We start from the raw sequence: 26367 nt of genomic DNA on the forward strand, positions 1-26367 counted from the left end.
TGCACAACAGTAAAAAATATTTTTATGTAAATAAATGCTTTTAAATGCCTTATATACGAGTATAATGAAAATATTATTCACAGAATCAATTTTCTGGCTTGTACAATTAAATACAATTCACGATATTCTAAATATTTAAATATATTTAGCATACATTTGTGAGGTATTTGAAGTCCAATTATGAAATTCAGCGAAGTAAATGCTTCGTCACACCACTTTTCCCACAATTTAAATCTAGTGATAAGTATTTCATATAAAAAGTAATATTCTGGAAAATTTTTTCTACAGTAATTACTTTTCATTTGCAAATTTTTCATAACTAAACTATAGTCCTTCAACTTTTGAATTTCATGTAGGCTCATAGATAAAATTGTATACAATGTTAAACCTTTAACTATATTAATATTTTTTAATTTCTCAATTTCTTTATTGCATTCTTTAATAAATGTATTATTATAAGTAGCATATTGACTTTCAAAGGTATTTAAGAGCAAATGATTCTCATTGTTTAGATGCAATCCATAAATTTCCAGCTTTTTTATATGCTTCATTAATAATGCACACGATTGTGAAATATTATTTGAAATGCAATGTAGTAAAACAGTTTCTCCTAAGTTATTTGTTATGTTTATATCTGCACCATTATTTAAACATATTTGAACCAAATCATAATCTTTTCTTAATGCTGCAACGAATAATACTGTTTCACCTTCTACATTTTTGTAATTGATGTCACATCCGTAAGAAGTCAACTGTTTTACTATTTCTTTGTAAATCTCTGAAATATTCTGAAGGTGGTTTTCTTTCCTGATCATCATATGCAAGGGGGTTTCTCCAAATACAGATACATCACAAGCACAAGCTCCTGCTTTTAGTAATGCAATAATTGTATGCTTATCCAAGTTGTAGGCAGCTGCATGTAAACAATTGTGATTTTCAGCATCTGTTATAGTTAAATTTGCACAATATCTTATGAGCAAGTGTATTAATGGTATTCGTTGTCGATAAATGGCCATGAGAAGAGGTGTAACTGCGCTGCCTTTTTGAATAGTAGCATTCACATTAATATAGTGTTTAATTAGAAGATCCGCTGTCTCTTTAGCTTGAATATCATCGTCAAAACAGGTGACAAGATGCATTAAACTACAACCATTAATATCCTTTGTTTCAATATCCGCATAATTATCAAGCAATAAGTTCATAATGGCCAGCTTTCTTTTACTGACTTTCCTCATGACAGCGTTCATAAAATCATCACCAAAACCTCTTAATTGTTGTCTGAGATCGTGATAATTTACACCGTCGCAAAGGTAATAAAGAGGTGTCCTATCATACATATCTTTGGCATTTATATCGCATTTTTGCTGAAGAAGAAGCTTGACGAACCTGAGATCTTTATTCTCCTGGCGTAAAAAATATTTCAGTCTGTTGTTTCCTTCCTGCATACTCCTTATCAATTGGTCGAGTTCGCATCGTAAATTTGGAAGCAGACAGGCCAAATGAAGAGCGGTGCGCTGCAACAATGGCTCTTTGGCATTCACGTCTTTACATTTGTCGATTACTTTTTTAAATTCGACATAGTTTAAGCGAACCGTGGCCAGGTGTAATTCACTAACATAGAACGAATCCGCAAATTCTTGATCCTTAATAAATTCGTCAATAAAAAAATCACACAAGCTGTACAACTCAGTGGGCGAAAAATTTTGAAGGTCCAAAATATCGTCGGATAAAATGAAATTTTCCATGATAAGTTAGCAGTTGCGGCTCCTCTGACAGAGTTGATTACAACAAGCGTTACCTTTGTAATGCCAAACTACGTTTGTCCGTTGGCACCGTTAACTTGTAAGTAAACTGTGTCGATCATTCAAAAGTTGCAGCAGATTTGCGTGCTCTATAGGCCAATGTGGTGTATCGGTGTGAGTGCAGAAGAAATATTATACAGCAATCTATATACGCGGACACTTACAGTAACGATAAACAGGGACAAAATGGACAACAAGAGTTCTCAAGTGTCGTGGAGTGTTTAATCATCGCAGATCATATTACTATCCGGTCATCATCATTGTAACGTCGATGTCATTTGTTCTCTCGTTTTGAAATTTTACAGTTGAGATGGCTGCATATTTATGTAGCTCTTGCTTTTCGCCAACATTATGTCATTTTGGATGATTATTATATGCGGTTGTCATATGTCTCACATTGATCAGGTAAGTGAATAACATGCATTATTTGTGTACAATCATCTGTAGCCAATAGTTAAAAACGAAAATGTTAGCTCTTTATTTTCGTCTTTGGACATCGACAATGCATCATATACAATTACATGCCAAGTCACGTTCGCATCGCATCTGCGAGTATTGCCGTGTAAACAAATTGCGCAAATCACCGAAAAATATTATTTTTCTCGCTTCCAACTCATAAGCCAGTAAAGAAAATGAGAGTCGTTATATGACATACACAAGTACGTGAATTTAGTTACTATGTGTGAACACCGAGAGTACATGCGATTCCCGTCTTTCCAAAGTCGTCGTCACAAGTAGTATTTTATTATTTCTCTTGAAAATAATTATGCGTTCTTATACTATCCGTCCCGCTCGTCGTCGCTCGGGTCGTGCACGCGGGGGATATGATCCTAGTAATAAAGTCCATATCGTTCCACGAGCTTACAAATTCTAATGTCATGGCTGTGATCGTGCCATTCGTTCGAACGATTGCGTCTATCAAACACGAACTTGAGATAAACTAAATTTTTCGCGTATATATCGGATCCAACGACAGTGACTCAAAAGTTATGAAGTTGTTTATCGAAATTTTTATACTCGCGGTTGCCGCTTTTTGCCTGGTTACTGCCGGTGTGAGTAAATTAAGGGGATTTAGAACCCAGCCAAAAAATCAAAATTTCAATCCAGTTTTCTGAAACTTTTATAGCGACCTTCATTTTGATGTTTTTAAGGTCGCCATAGAGCCTTTTGGAGAAACATCCATTAAAAGTTTCAGAAAACTGGATTGAAATTTTGATTTTTTTGGCTGGGTCTTATATCTCCTTAATTTACTTTTCTTATTGTCTTTACCTTAAACAACTGTAATTTGGAATGTCGCTCGTATACAGAGGCCAGATTTTGTGACGGATGAGATCCTAGAGATGGTGGCTGGTGACAAGGCTCGATGCATGAACGAACACGGAACAACCGAATGTGCGTAACTGTAGCTTGATTTACACCCTCAATGTTTTTACCACCCTTGATTTTACATCGTGTTAATTTTTGTTCTGATTCAACAGCAATGATCGACGCTGTGAATGAGGGTAACATTATGAACGATCGAGCCATCACCTGCTACATGTACTGCTTGTTTGAAGCATTCAGCTTGGTAGATGAGGACGGCATTCTCGAGGTCGAGATGTTGGTCGGTTTCCTTCCTGAGAACATGCAAGCCTCCGCCGAAACTATCGTCAATTCATGCATCGACGAAAGCCCTGGCGATGTGTGCGATAAGATGTACGCCACGGCAAAGTGCATATACGATAAGCGTCCTGACGTGAGTAAAATACTTTTACTTGAGTAAATTAAAAACTTTTCATTCGCCATAGTTTCTGCCAATAAAAAATAATTCATGTTTTTTCGTGACATTCACCGAAATGTAATATCATTTCGTGACATTTTCCTGAACTGTGAACTTTACTTGGTATTTTAATTGTTTCAGTTGTGGTTCATGCTCTAAAGATCTGAAATACGAATCAAAGTGAATAGTTATATAAGCGTGATTGTGCACAGTCGAAGACAAGCGCAACCGATTGGCATTTACGTACATAAGATGGACTCGAATTACCACATGTGTACAAGGTGTGTAATCAGTTCTTGTAAAATGACTTCTGCGATCGAGCTGGCTCATTAAAATTATTGTACACGCAATAATATGAAATTCTTATTTTTATTTGAAAAAATAAAGCAATTATAAAAATTTTCCAATGACTTTTACTTAAAAAAAAAAAATCTTATATTGAAGATTTAATTTTCACATTATTTTCACAGTATGATTAATTTAGCCTAAGTTCGGATTAAAAAAACTTCAAAATATGAGTTAAATTTAAAATAAATTTTCATAATCTTGTTATTGTTGTTTTTTTGAAAACACCGCAATATACTTCAAATTTATATTAACTCAAATTAATGACTTTCCTTCTCTATACAATTTCATCCTCATTTTTATTTTTTGATAACGAACAAATATCTTTTTTTCAAAATTTTCTGTGTATATTCTTGGTAGAAAATTAAGTACTCGTCGTTCACGAAGGTATAAAGATCTCTCAAAAAAGCGTAGACTAACTTATGAATGTCTGGTTAATTTTTTTGTAAGAAACTTTAGGTATAAATCTATAAATTATTTTATGAAAAAAAAATCAGAAGAAATCTTGTTTGGTTAAAAGACGGGCGTTGAATACTAAGTAATCAGTATACTATTTGTATAGTGTATATTATTCACAATGCTTATTTCATAATTTCCAAATTCTTCTTTTTTACACATACACTGAAACGGCGATCGAGTGAACCGCACACAGTACCGTGAAACCGTCACTCAAACCGCCGTGGCGTTGCTAACAAGCGAAACCATGATTTGTTTGGCAAAAAAATAGTTATTCATGAAACAAGTACCCAAAAGGCGTTTTTGGGCACGAGTGTGCGACAAAAGACACGAGTGTTGGCCATGCCGACACGAGACAAGAAAAAAGACATTTGCATAAAAAAATTTCCTGAACAAAATGATGACTCTAGAGCAAAAAAAAATGACTTAAGGTTCATTATTTTTTATTTCATTAACTATGGAGTTTAGAGAAAAAGTTGATATAACAAAACAGTCTTTGATTTGTTCAAGGGTAACTCAAATTTTTCAGAATTTTTTGAAATGATTTTGGATCATTTGAACCTAACGAAAAATCCAATTGCTCTTCAAAAACATAAGATATAATAGTTTTCATAATTTTTATCGTTTTGATTGAGATAGAGTAATGAATAAATCGTGTCCTCTGAGCGCAAGTTAAGAACATCAAAATGAAGATCATCATAGAATTTTTTGGAGTGATATTTAGTAAATATAATATTTTATAAGAGTAGTTTTAGCTCTAATTGGGCGACGATAAAAATATCAACGATAGCGGTGAAGATGCTAATAATTGTTTTATAATTTGATCTGATCAGAGCGCGAGGTAGTAAGTCAAAGTTCTCTCCTAACGCTTCTCTGTTTCATTTATTTATTATGAACCGTTCTTATGCATCCTTGTTGCATTACAGTTATGCACTATTTTGATTCATGGTTGATATTTAAGGTTTTGGTGACTGGTCAAGACAAAAGAATTATAAGTAATTCATATGTTTCATTCTTTTATTGTACATCCATCGATGATTCAGTACTATGTCGACGCTGATATACATCTATGAAGTAAAATCAAATTTTTAGTAAGTAACTGTTACAATCCACTCACACTCATTAAGCCTATCAATTACAAATTCTTTCAAACTACCGCTTTGCGCATTATTTTCTCTTGAAAAAATAAGACAAAACATAAATGTGTTTGAAAGTGTTGTATTTTTACAAAAGGCTATAAAAACATATCAGCTTCGCTTTCTCACGATAACGTGACAAGTGCAACGGTTGCTTGTGCCAAAGGTGTAACATGCCGAGAACAGCAGATTTTCGTGACAGCGTTCCTTTTCCCTTTTTTTTCCTCTTTCGAGCGACTCTGCGACCCCGCAGACGGCACAGTACGAGGGACGCTACGCTACGCAGTGAGAGCGTCTCGTCTCGCACACATACGCACGCGGAAGCGCATTACAGTCCGTCGATGTCGTCGTCGTCGTCTTCGCGCTTTCCTACGGTGAAAGCGTGTTTAATTCGGTGCGTTTTACAGAGCAGCGCTATGCAGTAGTGTAACCCTCCTTCTCTGAAAAAGCTTTCAATTCATTCAAGCTCGGGTGCTTACACGCACTCGCTTGCAGTGCGGCGCAAGGCTCTCGAGGCTCGAACCGATTTTTCTCCTCTTCTTATTTCTGAAGGAGGAGCAACGACGAGGGTCGAGTGAAGTATACCCGACTGCTGTGGCTGCATTTCTTTGTAACCACAGCGTGTAACGTCTTGTTTTGTACTCTTAACTCCTTTGAGAATAACTTTTGCATCACGCATCTCGTACACGTACGCAGACGCCAACTATTTTTCATCTTATACATATTCCAGTACACTTACATACTAGTGGAAAAAGAAAACTAGAGAGAGTAGGCCCCGTTGGCATGAGATGTCAATTGGAAAAACGGCATATTCCTATTCATCAATAAATTGAACGGAGATGCTGCTGTCTTTAAAAACATTATGTTATATATTGTATCTTCATCTTTATATATCACCATCTTTTTTCAAGTCATTAGGAGTAGTATGTAGTTTTTTGCACTTAGCCACCATTCCAACTAGATCCATTTTTCCTAAATTGTTGTTTTGCCACTACAATTACCTTCTAACATTGCGAGTGGCAGATGTGACTTTTGTGGTAGAAAATGTCAGGGCGTATCATACGCATCCACGCGTATGCATTAGCTCTTTCATTTGGCTGACTATTTTTCTTAGTATTTCACGCGCTTTGATATGCCATTATACTATATAAAAAAGGTTCAGTACTCAATCTCTTTTGACCAAGGAGAAAAAGTAAAATATATTGATATTATTATTATTTTTATAATAACTAATTCTGGTTCGCATAATGGTCGAATTATGACTTTGTAAGTTGCAATTCCTTCGATTATCTAAAGTGCTTTAAATGCTTTAATAATCTATTCTAACTAAACTCTGTATTATGTTCATAGGTACTTTTCTTTTGCTTTGCGAACTTGTTCTTTTACTATTTTTCCGCTTGATCCATGGTTAGATATGAGTGAATGATATTTTAATATCTTATAAACTGTATATTATTTAATAGTACTCCTTTTTCTTGTCTTAACAACTATTCAAAGTTGTAAGCAAACACAAATTCTCACAATGAAAATTAGGGTTTTATCTGTAGCTGTTGCACTTATAAAATAATCTTGAAAAAACAAAGATCTATTCGAACGTAAAATTTTCCGCTCTTTTCAAAACTGCCAAAATTTATTTTTGGTTCACTGTAGCTACGATATTGTGTTGAAAGTCAAAGTCAAGGCCATCATTAGATTTCTTGTCAAAAAATACTTTAGAGATGGGATTTTTGATTTTTTTCGTACGCTTATTCTGCGAGATTTGCAAGGGTTTCCATACTCTTGTATATCATATTTCCACGCTACTTATTTGACTATTGCACCGTGACTGATATATATTCTTGTGCAATCGTCATTGCACCTGTATCAAGGATGTACTGAAAATAACTAGATCGCGCTATGATGTTTAACGGTCGTTGGTCTTTCACAGCTTCTGTATATCATATACACACACATATTTAATCATTTTCGATCTAGTTCAATCGCTATCTTTGTGTGCCCAATTTTTGAATTGAATTATAGCTGTGTACATACAGCTTTATAATTATATTAAATAGCCATGAAACACTAATTGACGAATTTCAAGATAACGATTGCGCAGTTGTGAAAATGTTGAAGGTGCCTCTTCTGAGTGTTATTGCGTTTACGATTATGTGATGAAGTGATCGATCTTTAGCGTGTCGTTTAATTTATGCAATAAGTATTAATTTATTCATTATCAGCCATATATTTATTGGGCATTCTTGTCCTCATGTTTTCTTCACAATACGCAAAAATTTAAAATCTTAATATATTTAACTTTGATTATTTTTGACCTCTTGTTACGAGTATTTTCAAAGCTATGATTTCAACACAACTCCAACGAAATTGTAGAGTTGAAAGATTATGCTTCAAATTGTTAAAAACTGTAACAACTTCCTTAAACCTGCTCATAGCGCTCCTCGTACCTCACAACTGATTGATAATCAGAAGGTACCGGTCGGGCAAGTCACGCTTGAATCCTTCTCTCGCATACTCTCAAACGAATACCACCCAATCGTTGTTTATCGGTAGTACTGGTTAGGATTCCAGATTTTAACTGGCCCCTCTGCAGTACAAAGAAACATTTTTTCTACTTCATGAAGCACTCGAATGGAACCTTAAATTCATCGTCCTCCAAAACAATAGTTATTTTCTTTTTTAAATCCAAACAAAATTTTCAATTGAATACTATGCCACTTGTATCAGAATTCGAGTAATTTTTAATTTATTTCTTTTCCCACCACTTTCTTTTTTGCTCTCTTTCTCTATTCGTTTGTCTGTTTGCTTACTCGTAGAAAGCTTTTGTGTAGCGCATAAATGCTCACCAATACACGATATAGTCACTTTTGTGGAGATGGCGCGCTGGAGCATCGTTGGTACCTCATAGCTGCAGTTGCAAATTTAACGCGTTGTTGTCGCATAAGTAAATCGCCAACAGCTCCAGGGACTCGCCTAGCGTATACATTTTCGAGAGCGATTAATCAGACCTGGCGCTGAAGCATCGCGTATGCCTAGCAGGCCTCCAAGCACGACAGGACGACGTTGATTATATCATTGCAGTGCGCGTGCGGGAGCGAGCACACGCGTGTTTACGCCCGTGTGCACGCAAACACAGCCGACATACACAGGACGCGCAAAAGGACTCGACGAAGCGACTGCGACGTGCAATACGATAATTACACACGAGCCAAGGATATGCATGTATATGCTCTATATGCATACAGCGCGTGCAGAGGAGGTGGCAGCAATAGCTGCACCAGTTGACGAATGAAACGATTAAATTTTCAGCAAGCCTACGTGGATTACTGCTGCTGCTTCTGCTTCCGTACAGCCCGAAGACGTGTCGCTGATAAATATCTCATGCTTGCGTACGTATAGACTCGAGCTGCTTATTCCTTGCCTACGTTCAACCGCGTTAAGTATATAGAGCTATTGTAGTCGCACACGTAGAGAAGGCGCATAATACGTTCAATCGGTGATAAGAGCCAGGACACGCCGAGGACGACGACATCGACTTGTTTTCGCATGAATAAAGTCGAGACTTGAACGCGAGCGGATGACTTTGTACAACGTAGCTAACACGTGGTAGCGAATAGTTGTAGGTACAATACCTTTGTCGACTTATGATACTAGCGCACCTTTTTATACGACGTGCAAATGCTTCGAGCGCCTCTCTCAATTCACATGTGACTTTGTCCCGCTCCGAACCAATATTACTCCCGAGAAAACTTTTCAATCGTATAAATGCACGCGGACGTTCTTTACGTATTTTTTGTTGTCGTGCGGCTCTCGAGCGCGCACAAAGAATATAGGAGGCGCGGGAGAAAATTGTCTCCTTACGCGTGGAATATTTTTTCTAATATTCTAATACGCGCTTTAAAACGAGCAGCGGCTAAAGAGGTCACTGTAGCGTACGCTGCACGTAGACGAGCGCGCGTACTCTCGACTCCACGCGGGTACATTATGCAAAAACAAGAGTTTACGTATCCGGCATCGAGAGTGCTATATGCACTATATGTAAAGCACGGGGGAAAAAAGAGCAGCCAAACAGTGGGCGAAAAAAAATAAAATAAATTCGCAACCGCTCAAAGCTTATAACTTTTTTCCCGTTTCTCATGGTACACGGCATACAGACTAGTTGTACGTCCGTAGGTAGGTGACGTGTATACATACGGCATCGCGCTGATGAGATAAACTAGCAAAGAGTAAGCACGGAGCTCACCCCCCGCTGCAGTCGCTTTGAGCTTGCTGCAGATCGTTTTCTCTCTCCCTCCATTACTGCTAGCAACGCTGCTGCCACTACCACTAGGAACCAGCAACAACCGTTGAATTACGTAGCCTGGCGTGTATATCGTATACATGTACGTATGTAGGTAGCAGCTAAAGCTCGATGCGCGCGCATCAAGTGGCAAGTGTACGACTGCGACTCGCTATATGCAGCAGCATGCAAGCTCCGGGAGAGATTCGCAGCGAGTCGCGCGCGCAGTGCACGCAGCGGCGTCGGCTTGCAGTAATCGCGTTGCGATGACGCGCTGCCAGCTCCTAGCGTTGACTCGTACTACTTGAGCGCCCAGCCAGTAGTGCTTCACGTGCGCGGCCACGATACAGGACGCGCCAACTTCTTTCTGCTGCTACAAAGTTGTGTTCACTCGCGTTTCACCGTGCCTCCATGTGATTATTATACCCCTACTCGTGCTGTGTGTACTGCGACGATGCAGCGATAGAAAAAAGATTTCCTTCTGCTGCTGCATTTTTTTTTATTTTATACGTCCTAGTTCACTTGACACGTTCGTTTCAAAGGGCAAAACAAGAGAGAGAAAGAGAGACCAGGAGAAAGCAAAGCCAAGACATTGACACGTTTGAAATATAGTAATCACGAGGCCAGAGGAAGGAGATTAAGCCAGATTTGTGCCAGCTAGTGACATGTGTCCATCAAAAACAGACGATTATGGTGAGTGGCAGAGTAGTTTTTTCACATTTCTCTCTCGCGTTTCTTCTATACACTCTACTCCTCGCTCGAGTCCCGCTTATACCTACGAAATATTGGAATAATCCGCAAAAAGCCTCTCGCCTGCTATGTAGGTCGATGATTTGTGTCGCGGAAAAGGGAAAACTAGGCCAATTCCCTGCAACGAAACGCTATTAAAAAGCTTTATTTAAAGGTAAGAGAAAAAAAGGGATTGCTCTGGTCACCGAGTCTGTGTGTGAATATACTCGTGCTTTATTACTTGGCGCGTAACAGAAGCAAAAATCATTCAATTATGTAACTCGTCCTCTCCTCGTGCGTAATTATATATACAAGCAGAGACCAGCATGAAATGGTCAGTCGGTCGCTTGCTTCTGTCGTGTCAAAGCGTAAATATTAGCCACACATATCTGCGTACCGATGCAGTAAGGCAGTACACAGACTCGCTGCACTCGAGGCTTTTACGTGCTAGCCCTTTGCAGTATCAATTGGTCTTTGACAAGTTCATTTAGCGAATCTCCCCCTCTCTTTGACTCTATGTTTACAAGGCTCAACAACCGAGCGTATTAGTGCTGCATGTTGAACCGCTAATCTATTCGTTTTGACGAATTTTCCGACAAGCCGAGATCGATCGATTTATCGATCGGCGATATCAAAGTGTGTAATGAGCGAGCGAATTTTCGGCCGATGCAGGGGCTAGATGGGCTACCGCCGTCGCCGCTGCTTCTGCTACTGCTGCACGAAGCTCTTAATATATTAGAAAATTACTCGCGTGTTCCTGTTGCCTCTATCCGTACGTATGTCAAGAAATAGCAGCAGAACCTATGAGCAGCAGTGGTGGCGGCAACTACCTGCATGTATTTCCCACGGCAACCGACGCTGGCACAAACTTATAATTAAACCATCAGTTTGCCTCTCTCTATACAGACACTATATGTATAAATATATAAGGTAAACAACTCGGTGCGCGCGTGCCCCCAACACACATTCGCCACGGGACGTCTCGCTTTTCAAATAATAAATTTTGATCTTTGGATTTTTCAAGCTCGAGCGAGAGCTTTAATGAAATGCATATTTCTTTGCTCGTCGTTGAGCTTGGCGCAGTCGGAAAAATCTTGTGCACGCGAAATGTATTTTATATACCAGTCACTCGTTCAATAATTATCGAAATAAGCGAGCGTGACAAAAAAAGCAACAGAAGCAGCAGCAGCAGCAAAGCTTGTACATGTGCTACGCTCGACGAGGCTATAATCAACAGCCTGCACACGGCGCTATTATATAAAATGCGCGATATGCGCGTGCCTGACATACATAAGAAAGCGAGAGAAAAGTAATTTGAATATAAAGCGAGATGATTGCAGTGCATTACACATACGTAATACACGTGTCGCACTTCACACACTATCGTTGAAAAAAAGCTGGCCAATTTCATAACTTCGGTCAAATTCTCGCTCATCTCAATCACCCCTGAAAAACATAACGCCACAAGTTCATATATCGCCGCCTCGACGCAAGAACCACCTCGATAAACTTGAAAGGCAAAAACGTGCCTCTGCCCATCTTTTTAACATAGGGCTGAGGATGCGTTTTTGCAACTCAAGTTCATTAAGGTGGTTCTTGCGATATGTGGTAGGTACACCCACACACGCGTAGACTTTGATGCAGTCCATATCGTAGCCCCAGTAGTACTCGAGTGAGGGAGAGACGGATATAAGCTAACGCGCAGACTCGGGCCACTGCTCTATACGTGAACGAGGTCAATGCGAGAGCGAGGCCAAACGGATCTCGAGTCGCTTCTTTCCTGGCTCTCTGCCTCTTTTATATATAATAACGCACATACATCTATACGTATAGTTTCTCACACGCGATGAATCTGCCTTTCATCCCTTTATCAATATACATACGGGCATACTCATGGCTTTATATATTGTATAGCAGCTACATATCGCATCAAACTGATGTGCGACGGCCCAACATCCAACTATATGAGATAAATAATACCGAAGCATCTTCACTTCTCCTTCCAATGGGATGATATGATCAAAATAAAAGCGAGCAATTTCTATAAATTATTTTCTCTGATTTATAGACGATGACTTTCGTACGGATTTGTCTTCTGACTCATACAACCTCGAGTTGAGTACTGTGATACAGCCAATGTATCATTTTCTGAAAAGGAAGAATGAAATAAAAATACTCTTCGCTGTTGCTGAATTCCTTTCCTTGCATTCAATTCTTAAATACGAGAAACCTATACCTTGAAAAAAAAAACAAAGAAAAAACGAAATTACAGCTCGAGTCTTCGCACACGCTCGAGTTATTTGATGGCTTGAAATGAATTTAATAATTTTCATTTATTTGCGAATGAGTGTAATTAGGAGTCGGATGAATGCATAAATTATACTTGGATTTGATAAAGGCCGAGTGCGGCGATTGAAGACATTGAAAAGTTTGAGAAATTAGTTTTTTCACAGAGTACCGAGTAGTTTGAGAAAAAAATGATTAAAGCTTTTGTAATTGTATAAGGTACTGTAGACGTTGTAGGTATATAAATATCTATACATAAAATCTATACATAAAAGTGAGTAATGCATTTGTATGAAGCTTGAAATATTTTTAAATTGTTTTCTCTAAAGTTGGCTCCTGGTGCCTATGAATTGACTCACGTTTAAATTCAAATGTACATAACTATACTAGGCCCTTTAATTTTTATTCTTGTTTTCTTAGATTAATTAAATTATCTTCTTGGATACAAAAAAGAAAGTAGTATACATTCGAAGTGATCACTCGAAGAATCTGCAGCTTATTAGATTCAGCCAACCTTATAAAAACTCAACGTCGGCTAAATCATTTCATTCTCTTTTGCCTAATTTCTCATACACTAATCTGCTTCATGAGTTTTTTTCCTAGGTCGAAATCCTTTTAAAAATTAAATGTATGTTTTTACCGAGCTCGACGCTCGAGCGAGCATGGAAAGAAGAAATTAGAAAAGGTTCGCGCGTTTATCTTTTTGAAAAGCGGCGTCAGTTTCGTTTATGGCCCTAGAGCAGTATGAATGCACAGTTCAGCGTACGCGGCGCTTATCTAACCAGGTTCGCACGTGCGGACCAACTTTTCACTCGTCGCGCAGGCAAACTGGCAACATTCCTCTGGCCAAACTCGTTCTTGATTCCTTTTCTCTCTACATCTCCACTTTATTACCACCAGGTTTGCCGTGAAATATTTTATTTCTCACTCTGTGTAAGCGAATGCAAAGGTAATTAGCTCGCTTAAAACTTGCCTATTATAAATATGTACGGGCAAATATGACGTGAAGCTTTGTAGCTCGCTTCGCTGCTGCCTTCCCCGTGATTGTTTTAGGCGAGTTTGGCTGCCACTTTTCCTCTCTCTTGGCTGAGTAGACTGCATTATTTGCGAGTGGCTTTACGTAAAAATGTTATATTAGTGTACGCAAGAGAGGCTTCGTGTTCAAAGCCACGCGAGTAACACGATGCAATGTTATACAAACTTGTACTGAGTTTTGGCTTTTAATTTTTCGTATGTGATTCATTCCCCAGAAATCTGCTTATTTGAGAATTGAAAATTAAAAGCGATGAGATTTTTTTCAAATTTAGTCATGCTAACTATTTTACCTCGTTTAAATTGTTAAAATAGACATACCGATGAATCTGAAACCTACGGATTTCGTTGTTCAAAATATTAGTTCAATTTTATGTTTAAAATTGATTTTTTTCACTTATTCATGTGGCCAATTGTTACTTTGATTACAAACATTGAATAAATATTATATCAACAAAATTTTCCAAAATGCATAAAGTACAGTTTTCTTATAAGCCTTCCAGCTTGAAGTAATATTTCGATTTCACTCGATGAGAAAAAAAACAACACCGCGTGTAGAGGGAATCTCTTAAAATAAGACTTCTTAATAAACACTAAGCTTTAAATTATTATTAATTTTTTGTTTACGAGTACACCTTCAAGTACAAAATAAATGTAAAATTGAGTACCGCTCGAAGGTATGTATAACGCTCACCCTCTGCTCTGAAGTTACACTTTTTTCGTCGAAAATTGTACCAAAATTCGACGTCAAAACGTGTTATTGTGTATGTGCAGCCAAGCTCCGAGAGAGAATAGGAGAGAGAATTTTTTGCGAAAAATTATTTAGACAATGCTACGTTAACTGCGTAAAATTAAAAAGGGTTTTATCTCTTTGCCTTGCTTACCGTCAATTATTTAAAGAGTTTATAAATATTTTTTTTTATACATTACGAGTAGGCTTGCGTAAAGCACTAATGTTTCATCTACCGGCATTCAGTAAATATTTTACTAAAAACATGATCCTCTCTCGTAATAACGAATGTAATAATTAACCAACAACCTGGCTGCGAATATACAATTACGAGGCTAAAAACGGATACTTGCAAATATCCAACCGGAAAGAAATAACGCCTTTATCAACTCGTTAAACGGAAATAACGAATTTGGCAGGTTTTTCCATTTATCCCTTCCATTAGCTATACCGTCAGAAGTCGCTTCACCAAAAATGAAAAGCACTTCGTTGGAATTATATATTACATAATACGACTACATACAGTATAAATACTACAGTACTGTGTACTTTTGATAAGGTTTGGCAATACACAAGAAAAAGAAAAAAAGACAAAGAAACAGAGTCGAGAGTGGCTCCTTACGTTTATGGTTTTTTTTCATTCTCTCTCTCTCTTTCTCTCATTACTAGTGAGATAAAAAAAAGAATGAAAAAAAAACTACAAAACGCGAAGTGCAATCAAGCGGCTGCAGTGTCTACTCCTCGCGCCCGCGATATACAGGCGCATGAATACCCACGCATGAGAATTGCTGTTACGCTTCTCTCTCTCTCTCTCTCTTTCTCTCCCTTACTCTTTGTCAAGACAATATAGCGAGCGAGAGCAGTAGGCAAAGTACTTTGGAAAGAACAATTTTTCTCCCTTGCTCGCGTACGACACGTCCTTGCTATTTCCATGAAAAAGCTCCAAAGGTATTGTACGCCACTTGGAAAAAGCGAAAGATTCGTACTCTAAATTTAAAGGAAGGTTCTCATCTACAACCCCCGAACTATTTTCTCTTTTCTTTTAACAATGTAGAAAATAAATAAAGTACTGAAGTTATTTCTCAGTTATTAACAACGTATTTGAGTAATTTCAAAAATTTTCGTAGGAAAAAACACTGCTTTCTTGATTATCTATTAACATTTTTAGAGGGTTGTCTTTAAAAAAAAGTGACCTTTGCGGGCGGCGAAATAGCACTAATAGTGGGAAATTAAATATTTTTTAAGTATCTGCATGACATTTATTGGATTTTATCTAGTTCCAAAAAGGAAAATTAAAAATCCAAGAAATGAAGGTCTTCAAAAAAAGTTCTGCTGTTTTTTGCCTCTTTAAAGTTCTATAAAATGAAAAATAAAAGTATCAACAACCAATAGTTTCGTTTAAAATTCGATAAATTTCTTTTAAAACAAAACAAAAAAACTGGATAAATCGAGCAGTTCTCGACATATCATGCCACTCGCCTAAAAACACACGGTTTCAAGAAAAACCTCGCTTAAAATTTTTCATTGACGTTGTGCGCCGTGCACGTATTTGTGTATTGACTTTGATTAATTTAGAATTCAAATTATACTGTATCAAATTTTAAGAGTTTATTTTTGAAAGTACAAGCATTTCGAAAATTCAAAAAAAATTCTTCTTTGTTCGTGCTGGATAAGGACGTGCCGTTTACAAATGCGTTGCTTTTCATTTCATTTATTGCATCAGCAGTAGACGACGATGACTCTGTCCTACTTAAGCAAAAAGTAGTGTGTATTTTGTCTGAACGACGTTCCATCTGTATGACATTGTGTGTCCTGCTTGTCTTTCTCTCTTTGTCTATGTGTATCGTACGAATTCCAATCGATCGATTTTGCACCAAAAAAATAGCAAAAAATGCATCGTTCAATCTAGAGAGAACGAGTGAGAGACGTGGCCGAGCTCTTTGCCGGAAAAGAGGTGTTGAAAAAAGTCGGTTGAACCTTTCAATTAGTTTTGGAAAAACCGCGTGCTCTCGCAATTCACCGAGCGAACAGCTTTTAATTTTTTCATCAGCGCTTGCCACTCAAAGCTCGACGGTACTAATACGAGCTCTGTGAGAGCCATGAATATATATTCACGAAATAAAACCAAAAAAAAAAGGAGCAGCGTTCATTTCTCGACGATGAATTGTCTCGCCTACTTTGGTACTGTGGTAGATGAGAGCTCACGCGATGTCGATGTGCAGAGGTGTGTTATAACGCGAGCGAACGAGCGACATCCATTTTCGCACATGAAAATTTCGCATGAGTTAGTGTACATGTAAAAGGCTCGCTGCTACCTACTTGCTCGGCACTGCTCTCGGAGTCTAAAAGCTCGGCGACACGGCGGAAACGTGTCTCGAGACCTTTTTTTACGGCCCACTTTCTTCCGCATGCAGAGAGCATACATGTACATATGATATATTATATACATGTATAGAACCGGCGAGCTTACAAACTCGCATGCATCGCGTACCCTAGACGTTCGTTTCGCTTTTGTGCGACGTCGATGATGGTGAAATATTGTCGCCTTTGGGCGTTGATGGTTTTTTCCTCTCGCTGAACATGTGCCAGCAAAGATATAAGCGAGCGAGAGACGTATTAGCTGTTTCCGCTCGGCGATCGGAACTAGAACGATTTTTTCTCTAGGTATATTAAAAACAATACAGCACAAAATTTGATCATCTAATGTATACCACGGGTCACGAACGTAATAATTGAAAATAAATGAGCACATTTTGCATAAGCACTGCGCGTCAGTATAAACACCTTGCGCCGCAACGAGCGAATACAAGCGTCGTCCGTTAGTTCGTCGAGAGTCTGATAATTTTTTCCACAAATAAACGAATGAAAGCAAATATACACGGCTCCAACGACAATTAAAGCTGTCGCTTGCGAATCTGAAATGGCTTTTTCTCGCCTTCGCGCCCGTAATATAAACAACAACGATAATAATAATTCGTATTTTTACAGCTCACGATATTGTTTGGGTATTATTGATTTTTTTCTGCTATCCGTGAGCGTCACGTTGTCCCCAACTTATTTATTTGCACGTGTACTTCGAACTCGAGAGCTACATTTTACGATACATTAAAAATATAACGAGTCCGCGAGCGGCGTATTTTTGTTTATCCGCGCATTATGCTCGAGCTTTCATGTAACGACACAGTGCAGTACATCGTTTCTCGATGATAAATATTCAATCGCGTCCAGTGAATCGTCTAGACGGCAGGACATCGAATTTCCTGCCTGTGAAAACCCTCTCAGTCCCTTGCCGACAACGAAGAATGTTTCACCCTGCATATATAGCCCTCAAGTTTTCTCTTTTCTCCCTCTTTGTGTATGGCTCTTTGCAATTAACGCCACTGCTGCTGCTGCTGCTTTGACTGACTGCTTTATATACCAAGATAGGTGCATGTATTGCACTTTATACACACCCATACACAGGCGCGCGCGCGCGCGTGTCACGTTGAGTCGTGCGATTGTTCACCCAGTCAGGTGTGTGTGCATAGGTGTGTGGTTTTTGAAACACCTAAAGCTTTTGTGATTGGATGTATGCTTTATGTTCCGGGGCGCCGCAGCAGCTCGGCAAAGCTCGAGTCGTTGAAAGCTTTCGCGCGCCCATTTCACCGGTTCCTATGATTATAAAACAAAATTATTTATACTCAAACAATGAAAGTAAGCAATTCTCTCAAAGAGAATAATAGTTGGGCCAGAAACTTTCCTTCTCTTTTTCGTTTCTTTTTCGTTTTTTGACAAATATTTTCTCTTACATTATGCGGTTCTATGTGCTCAACGCATAAGGACGACGAACACTTAATTTTTATCTCACGACCATCCTTTTTACGAAATCGATTTATGTGCCGTCGTTTCTTTTTTCCTGGGGCTTCGCTATTCGATTTGCAAACAACATTATTCCTGTACGTTCATATTTTTCTTTCTATTTTATCATGCACATGCAATCAATTCAAATTTAACGACCCTATATTTTTTCTACGTATTCCGTATATTATATCACTCCACAAAATATATTGTTCTTTAGTCTGAAGATAACATTTCATATCAAAAATTTTATCTTTTGCAGGCTCTAAAGATGTAAAAATATAATTTTGAAGCTTAAAATTAGAAGAAAATTAATAAATATCAAAGAATTTACCAATTTATCCATTGATCGAACTTTTCAGTACACTTCTTTTTATTTTGTAATCTATTTGATAAAATGTAGACTAAACCAATTATAAATAGAACGATGTTTGAGATAAATTTTTTATCATAGTCTAAGCTATCGTAACAATCTCAGACTAGTAATCAGTGGATTCTTTATCATAAAGAGTTCATTCTTTCATTTTAGTTTTAATAACAGTAAACTGAATAAAATTAGTGGTTTTAAACTCAAATTAATTGAGACTTATTTAGACTTTATTAATTTTGCAAGTCTCAAATTGAAACGCAAATCAAAATTTAAAAAAAAAGAAAATCTAAATTGAAATATTACCTATTCTAAATTTATTAATTTTGGTGCAATAATACTATAGATTTAAATTCAATACAAGTCCTGACTGGCATGTGTATACGATAAATGTATTCTGGCGCGAAGTTAATTCGACAATTAATACAGAAATTAATTGATTCTCTTGATTTAGGTACGAAACATTTGAAAATCGATTACAAACTACAGCGGGCATACTCTTGAAATTTGCTTATCTTTAGTTCCATAGTTCTTTTTATTTTCGTTTCTACTTATTGCTCTGTTGATGAAAGTTAATGATAAGGCTTAAAAAATATAACGCGTGTTGCATAAATTTGTAGCAAACTTGTATTGTCTGTATCATTTTTAATTAATCACATTTTTAAAGCACATTAAAAGATTTGAAATTTTTATCTGGTGTTCTAATTGTTCCTGACATTTTCTCAACATTTTTTCCGTACAAAGTTCATGCGGGAAGCGTTTATTTATTTCTTTTAGATGTTCCGAGGGTTTTTTGAAAAATGAGTTGTACTCCAACATTATAGAGTATCTACAGGAAGCCGGTTGATACACGTAAAAATGGAAAAACATAAAGCTATTGAGCCCCTATAGTCTCGCATGTTAGCGTCGAATGACCAATAGAATTCCTCGCGACAGTGAAATCTTTGTAACATAGGATCTAACTCGGCTTTATATAAAAGTAGTCGTGATCCTTTAATTAGCCTTGGCATGACAGTCTCGGTTGAAGCCCAGTCAGGAACCCTTTTATGTTGGAGTTTTTGTACCTTTACGCTTGATGAGCCTCTTAATTACTAAAAAACGGTCAAAATATTTTTATTATTATAAATTTTCATTATCGAAATCCTTTAAAGCTTTGTTTATGAAACTAATTTAATAGAGAAAATTTTCGTTTTGAATATACTTTCACTTTGCTAGTAGAAAGTAGCAATCGTTACATGACGAAAAATACTTTTTTGAAGTGACCATATCGCTGTTTGTCGATCGCAAGTTATAGAAACGTCAAATTTATTTCTTTCGTTTTCAAAAGCTTGCTGCGAGCGTCGTTTTTTTCATTCCATCAGATAACTTTCTTTTGGGTTTTCATACATATATACTCGGTGATTCATCGGATATCGGAAAAGAAAAAAAGAGCTGCTAGGCAAGGTGTTTTGACCGGCCACGGACCATTTCTCGCCATGTACGAAAAACTGGGAGAGTAAAATTTGTAAACGAAAATATGCTCATCGATCCAGTTTTTGGCCGAATTACTTTTTTTCACTCGACTGGTCAGTTGCTTTTTGAAATCACTTGCACCGAAAATGCAATCCTGACCCATCAGTCTAGCCAGTCAGCCAGCCGGCCAGAAAAAAAATAACAGAAGAGCAAAATCTATAGAATCGAAGAGCAAGTGCCGCATAAATCGTATACTGCTCGAAAGAAAAATCCATTGAAAGTGGATGGCCTTATGTATATATGTATAAATCTACCTGGTAAACCGGAGCCGGTAGAGGAGGGGAGAGAGAGAGAGAGAGCAATTTTCCAAGTCAACGACCCTCTCGTGGCGTGCGAGTGACTGACTGAGAGAGCAAGCGAGAGGAAGGGAGAGCAGGGTAATCGAGTACGTTGCTATATGTGTATCTACGCGGATGGCATGTGTGGCTCTTTCGATACCGAGGCAAAAATCAGCGCATCGTCATCGCCGTCGCATCCTCTACTATGCGCCTGCGAAAACCTTTACCCTTCCATCCGAAACTCTCTCCTTTTCTTTTTCATCAGTGTTCGCTACGTTGTTTTCATTAGAAACAACAATGAGCCGCACAACAATAACCTAAGCAAAGATCCATGTTCTCGACTATTTTACATACGTAAGAGCCCAGCAAAATGAGTAATATTTGCGATGATGCATATATTTCGCTGCGAGAGAAATGAAATCTTTGAGCGATATTTCGCAGATCGTAAATCTACCCTCGGCTTACGCAGCCGTTTTTTTCTAGACAGTAAAAGTTCGTTTATTTTGCAAAACATGATTCTTAAATCCACCTAGCATATCCGGCGCGGATTTGTAGGATCGAATTCATTTTAACGAATCACGTTTTCACGTCCTCTGCTCGGGACAATGACTTATATATTTTTGATTAGTTTTTAATTTTTTAAAAATTACGCCAAAGTCTGAAAGTAAAAATCTGAATGAGAAAAATGTATCTCATTGACGAGTTGCTGAATTTTCTGTTGCACAAAACGCTGTAATACAAGCTTAGGAAACAATTATATCTTCAAGGCGGTAGGGTACTCGTTCACCTTTTCACGCAGTCTTAAAGAATCGAATCTATGGCTCTTTATGTCGTTTTCCTTTCGACTGGAGGGACTCGCGCGTGCGTTGGCCCAAAGTCAAAAGAAAAGCCTGTATTCGCTACACACACACACACACGAACATTCACGTGTACCGTACCGAGGTACTTTATTGTGTGCGTTGGCTTATTCGCATTACAAAGTTACAAAAGACGAAGCGCAGTCTGCATTGCGCGCCAGGCTTTTATCTATTTTTTTTTCTCTCTCTCTCTCTTTCGTCTCTCTTCTCTCCCTTCGTTTTCCGCGTGTAAGCGTATACTGCGGTTTTGTGTACACTAGGCGGCGTAAACGTGTGTGACTATATGCGAGGGTGTCTCTCTTTTTCCTCCTGCCAACCGAAGCTTTGTCGCGGCCGCGTGCGAGAACGAATCTGAGACCTGCTGCTGCCGCATAGATATATTCTACCGTTGCGATCTCTGATGAAACGACTCGTGGTAATGCAATACGTCGCAACGAAACGAGACTATACACAACTTGTTTTATCAGCCGCAAATGCAAGTATAAAGTGAATAAGAAAAAAGAAGAACGAGAGGATCCACGGAAGTAAAAAACGAATCGCCCGCGAGCTTTTAAGAAATAAGTTTTCTCGCGGGAAAATTTATTCATTCGACACAGCCTCGAGAGATGTATACCTAGTATACCAGCGCGCTTACACAGAGCCATGCGCAGTTTCGATTCACACCGGAATGCTGAATCTTTGCCCCGCGCAAGCTTACGTATGTATACTCTCTGCGATAGGGAGAAAAAGAAGCAGTTTGCCGCCTTGAAATTTTTCGCAATCTTTCTCAGCCCGTTGGTCATTCTATATATAGCTATAGATATAGGCACGAACGAGCAGCACCCTGGGCTGCGAGCGAAAAGAAAATTGCGAAATTCAAACGAGTGAAATATTTTTCTTCGCTTGACTCGCGTGATTATTCACTCGTTCAATCTCTCTCTTTCTCTATACTACATATATATAGTTGCACGACTGTTTCATAGCTGCGAGAATATCGAATTTTTTTCCTCGCTGTTAAATTTTCAACGAAAGTAAATTCGCGTTCTCGACGCCTCGGTACGGTTAAAAGTTACTATCGGATTTTCAACGATTTGATATTTGCGCGAAAAAAGTGTGAAAATTAAGGCAGAGCCATAGCGAGTTGTGCATAGTATATATCGACGCTGTTAAGGAATACTAGCACGTCTCAATTTATTAGCGAAAACTAACATCAGTATTTATTCTGCAACGAAAAATAGCATATTTCAGGGACCTATCTGGAAAACTAACACTTTTCGATGTTCTCTAACGAAAACTAACACTTTTCGGTGTTCTCTAACGAAAACCAACACTTTTCGATGGTCTCTACGGAAAACTAACATGTTTCGTCGTTCTCTAAGGAAAACTAACACTTTTCGTCGTTATATCGATGCTGTTAAGAAATACTAGCACGTCACAATTTATTAGCGAAAACTAACATCAGCATTTATTCTGCAACGAAAAATAGCATATTTCAGGGACCTCTCTGGAAAACTAAGACCCTTTTCGGTGTTCTCTACGGAAAACTAACACTTTTCGTCGTTATATGAGGAAAACTAAAACATGAGGCATTTCACACCAAGTGTCCTAGTGCGTCACCACACGGTTCAATTAAGCGAAATCACTCTATTTCCTCTCGCGTAAAAAGTATCAAAATACACTCAGAAAAAATAATTAAGTAATGATTTCGATAGGAGATTTCCTCAGCTTTCCGATGGTGTGGTCAGATTTTCCGAAATTTATCATTTTCATCGGAAAAACTTGATATAAACTTTAAAATGCCAATATCTCAAAAACGGCATTTTTAAGATTTTTTAAAATAGTCCCAATCGAAAGCTGAGGAAATTTCCTATCGAAACCAATACTTAATTATTTTTTCTGAGTGTATTTTGATACTTTTTACGCGAGATGGAAATAGAGTGATTTCGTTTAATTGAGCCGTACGGCGACCGGCTAGAGCACTTGGTGTGAAATGCCTCACATTGAAATAATACTTTCACAAATAATTTTTGTTAATGTACAGAGACAGTTTTTTATTTACTCCTAGCGTAACCACTTTGAGCTATTATTTAGTTCAATCGCTCCATTTCCAATTCGCTGCAAAAGGACCATAATTTATCTAGAACAAAAATAATTCATATATTCGATAGGGAATTTCTTCGACTTTCCGCACGTGAGGTCAGATTTCTGGAAATGTTTCATTTTTTTAGGAAAAATCGCCAGAAAAGAGAAAAAAACCTCATTTTTTTAGGTCTAGTCGGCGTTACATGGTAATTTACCCGAAAAAAATGGAAAATTTCAGGAAATCTGATCTCAAATTCGGAAAAATGAAAAAATTTTCTATCAAAATGATAACTTGGTTTTCTTTTCTAGGTGCATTAGGTACTTTGAAAGAGAGTTAGACGTAGGGCGATTGGACTAAATAATAGCTCGAGACAGGCGCGTTATAATTAAATCAATATGTATTACTAATTCCATCATTTTTTTTGCAACCACAATCCAAACGTGCTAGTTTTCGTTTGACCTTTTGAAATGTGCTAGTTTTCGTTTGATTTTTTTAAACATGCTAGTTTTCGTTTGGCCAATGTGAAATATGCTAGTTTTCGATTAGCCCTTTGAAATATGCTAGTGTTCGATTAACATCGAAATTTTCAAATAAATGCTAGTTTTCGCTAATGAATTGGAACGTGCTAGTATTCCTTAACAGCGTCGAATATACGGCCGCATACATGTGCGGTTTACAGACAGTCATTCATACATACATAAAATGTATACGTGTATATTCAGCTTCAGTCAAAAACAAGCTCAGCGACTCGCGTTCAGTTGACGTATACTTGTAGCTACATAATACGCGAGCTTGGTGGGTGTAAATGATCGGCCAACCTGCTATACTCGTACATACTTGTATCGACTAATTGAAAAAAAACATGACTTCATTATGAATGAAACTCGCGCCCGAGCTCTGCACCTGTATCCATTAGAACTGTATTTCGCTATGTATATACACACTTACACACATGACAACGAGGCTGCACGCGTGGCAGGATCAATTTTTGCTTCGATAAACTGTGAAACTCATGCACGTTTTTATATTATACGCGAACGAGAAACGTGCGCTACTCCGTTTTTCATTATTCTTTTTTAATCGAAATTCCATGAAACGTGAGGCAAGTCTCTCTGCGCTCACTGAATTAAATTAAACTTTTCTCTCGTCAAATTGTTCACAGTGATGATTCGCTTTGTTCTACTTCGTCAACGAACGAAAGATCCAGCAGCATTGAAAGCTACTCTGCAAAACTTTTACACCAATATTATATATTATATGTGCTTAATGTTTGCGAGTCGTTATTCCGTGTCTGCGATCACGAAAAAGAGTCGTAAAATCCGCTTCTTTTTGTTTTTTCATAATTTAACTTAGCTAATTGTTGAGTTTTAATGAAAATTATTCTGCAATAACGTAAAAGGTGGGAGATTTTTCTCGGTTAGATTTGTTTTTCTCGCAAAAATAAGTATGGAAATTCGGCCGTGACGAGATGAGTGCGCCGATCGATATCGTACGATGTAGCGATAATAATTGGCGTCGAGAGTATGAAGCCGTGACACGTCAAAGTACAGGCAAGACTTGGAATCGCTTTTGTGAGAATTTGCTTCCTTCATTGTTATTCACACACGCTGTATAATGTACCTACAGAAGTGTAAAAAAAAGAAGAGGGACCGCCGAAATTTTTACATGCATACTGCGTATACGATCGAAATTTACATTTATATCGATTACGAGTGACTTTACGTATACGCTGATATTGTGATGAAATTCACGGCTTGATGGGTGCTCGTTTGTTTATTGCGTGTCTGTTATTTGATGAATTAATTTATGGTTATTTTCTGAATTTAACATTTCTGTCGAACAATAATATTTACACGGAATAAATGGCAAGCATGAATATTAATCAAATCATCAAGCCACGAATATTTTCGCTGTGGCTTATCTTTGGGATTTCAAAACCATTTCGAACAAATGAAAAAAAAATTTCACGGGAGATGCAAAAAGTGTCGAAGGTGCAGACATTCAGTGCAGCTACTTGCCGGCAACGGCACGAGCTGAGACGTGCGCGAGCACGCCGGACGGGTTTGGTATCGGAAAAATCTGCTAGAGGTAGAAAAGATTCTTCTTGAAAAAAAAAGCATCGATTTTTCTTCGACCGATACAGCAGTTGGCTTAGCCGTGTACAGCTGCAAAACAGCAGCCACTCATTCGGCCCAGCTTCTTGACCTTCTTTTACTTTTCTCTCTTCTGTTTTTTTTTATGAGAACCTTAGGCGCGCGTAAAAATGGGCTAATTAAGCGTAGCTTTACATATGCGATACCGGCTTGGCTTGAGCTCAAGCTGAAAGTAAATTTTTTTTCTCGATTCCGAGTACGAGACGCTCTTCAGCTAAAGCAAGCTCGGCGCATACAGCTGCTGCTGTGGCTGCTAATACTGTTCAGGATTAATTTCGCCCTCGTTAAAATATATATATATATATATACCTTTACTGTCGCTTATAGAAACGATCCGCTGCTGTTAATTGATCACGATCGAATCCTCCGGGACCTTAAATGCGAAAATTTTCCTGCTGACGAATGGCTTCATGCAGTCCACAGAGCACACACTCGACTGCGAACATTTCCTATCTCCACGCGATCGTTATTTTTTTATTTTATATTTTTCTACAGGCTACAAACAGATGATGTACGCTTAGAGTTGGTCGTCGGCAGCTGCGAACGGGGATGTATGCGTATAGTTGTGCCGACTAAATAGGCCAGCGTCTCCCTGTAGGCTAACATAACGCGGTCGCCTCGATAGGGATGTGCTGCTTCGCGCACAGCCATACAATCGTCTAGCCTATTCGATATTGTGCGTGGCTATGCCAACAACGTAACATTGTGGATCTACCTATATAGGCAAACGGCATAGTTGCAAGAATTTAT

The 26367-nt window shown here is 38.1% G+C and overlaps 3 protein-coding genes across 3 annotated transcripts in view; 2 read left to right on the forward strand and 1 right to left on the reverse strand.

Annotated features, from left to right (window-relative positions):
* Positions 1 to 65: 65 nt before the first annotated feature.
* Positions 66 to 2193, reverse strand: LOC106657781 (putative ankyrin repeat protein RF_0381). Its single transcript, XM_023460851.1, has one exon. The coding sequence runs from the start codon at positions 1743 to 1745 to the stop codon at positions 78 to 80; it is 1668 nt and encodes a 555-aa protein (XP_023316619.1). The 5' UTR covers positions 1746 to 2193; the 3' UTR covers positions 66 to 77.
* A 467-nt stretch (positions 2194 to 2660) lies between these two features.
* LOC106657969 (general odorant-binding protein 69a-like) lies at positions 2661 to 3963 on the forward strand. The gene is made up of 4 exons (XM_014379699.2): positions 2661 to 2854; positions 3110 to 3194; positions 3281 to 3537; positions 3703 to 3963. Exons 1-4 carry the CDS (start codon positions 2792 to 2794, stop codon positions 3718 to 3720), a joined length of 423 nt encoding a protein of 140 aa, XP_014235185.1. The 5' UTR covers positions 2661 to 2791; the 3' UTR covers positions 3721 to 3963.
* A 6056-nt stretch (positions 3964 to 10019) lies between these two features.
* LOC106658005 overlaps positions 10020 to 26367 on the forward strand; it is a 29092-nt gene continuing 12744 nt past the window's right edge. Inside the window, exon 1 of the mRNA XM_014379775.2 lies at positions 10020 to 10467. Coding sequence (XP_014235261.1) covers positions 10465 to 10467 — 3 coding nt within the window. The 5' untranslated portion in view covers positions 10020 to 10464. The remainder of the gene's footprint in view (positions 10468 to 26367) is intronic.

Source organism: Trichogramma pretiosum, unplaced genomic scaffold, assembly GCF_000599845.2.
Source record: "Trichogramma pretiosum strain Unisexual culture from Peru unplaced genomic scaffold, Tpre_2.0 scaffold6, whole genome shotgun sequence".
Classification (NCBI taxonomy): Eukaryota; Metazoa; Arthropoda; class Insecta; order Hymenoptera; family Trichogrammatidae; genus Trichogramma; species Trichogramma pretiosum.

Bases quoted from the DNA above. Each gene is read 5' to 3' on its own strand.
- LOC106657781 (XM_023460851.1), bottom strand. From the start codon at position 1,745: ATGGAAAATTTCATTTTATCCGACGATATTTTGGACCTTCAAAATTTT.
- LOC106657969 (XM_014379699.2), top strand. From the start codon at position 2,792: ATGAAGTTGTTTATCGAAATTTTTATACTCGCGGTTGCCGCTTTTTGC. The intron at 2,855-3,109 runs GTGAGTAAATTA...GCTCGTATACAG, and splicing joins TTTGCCTGGTTACTGCCGGT to AGGCCAGATTTTGTGACGGA. The intron at 3,195-3,280 runs GTGCGTAACTGT...CTGATTCAACAG, and splicing joins CGAACACGGAACAACCGAAT to CAATGATCGACGCTGTGAAT.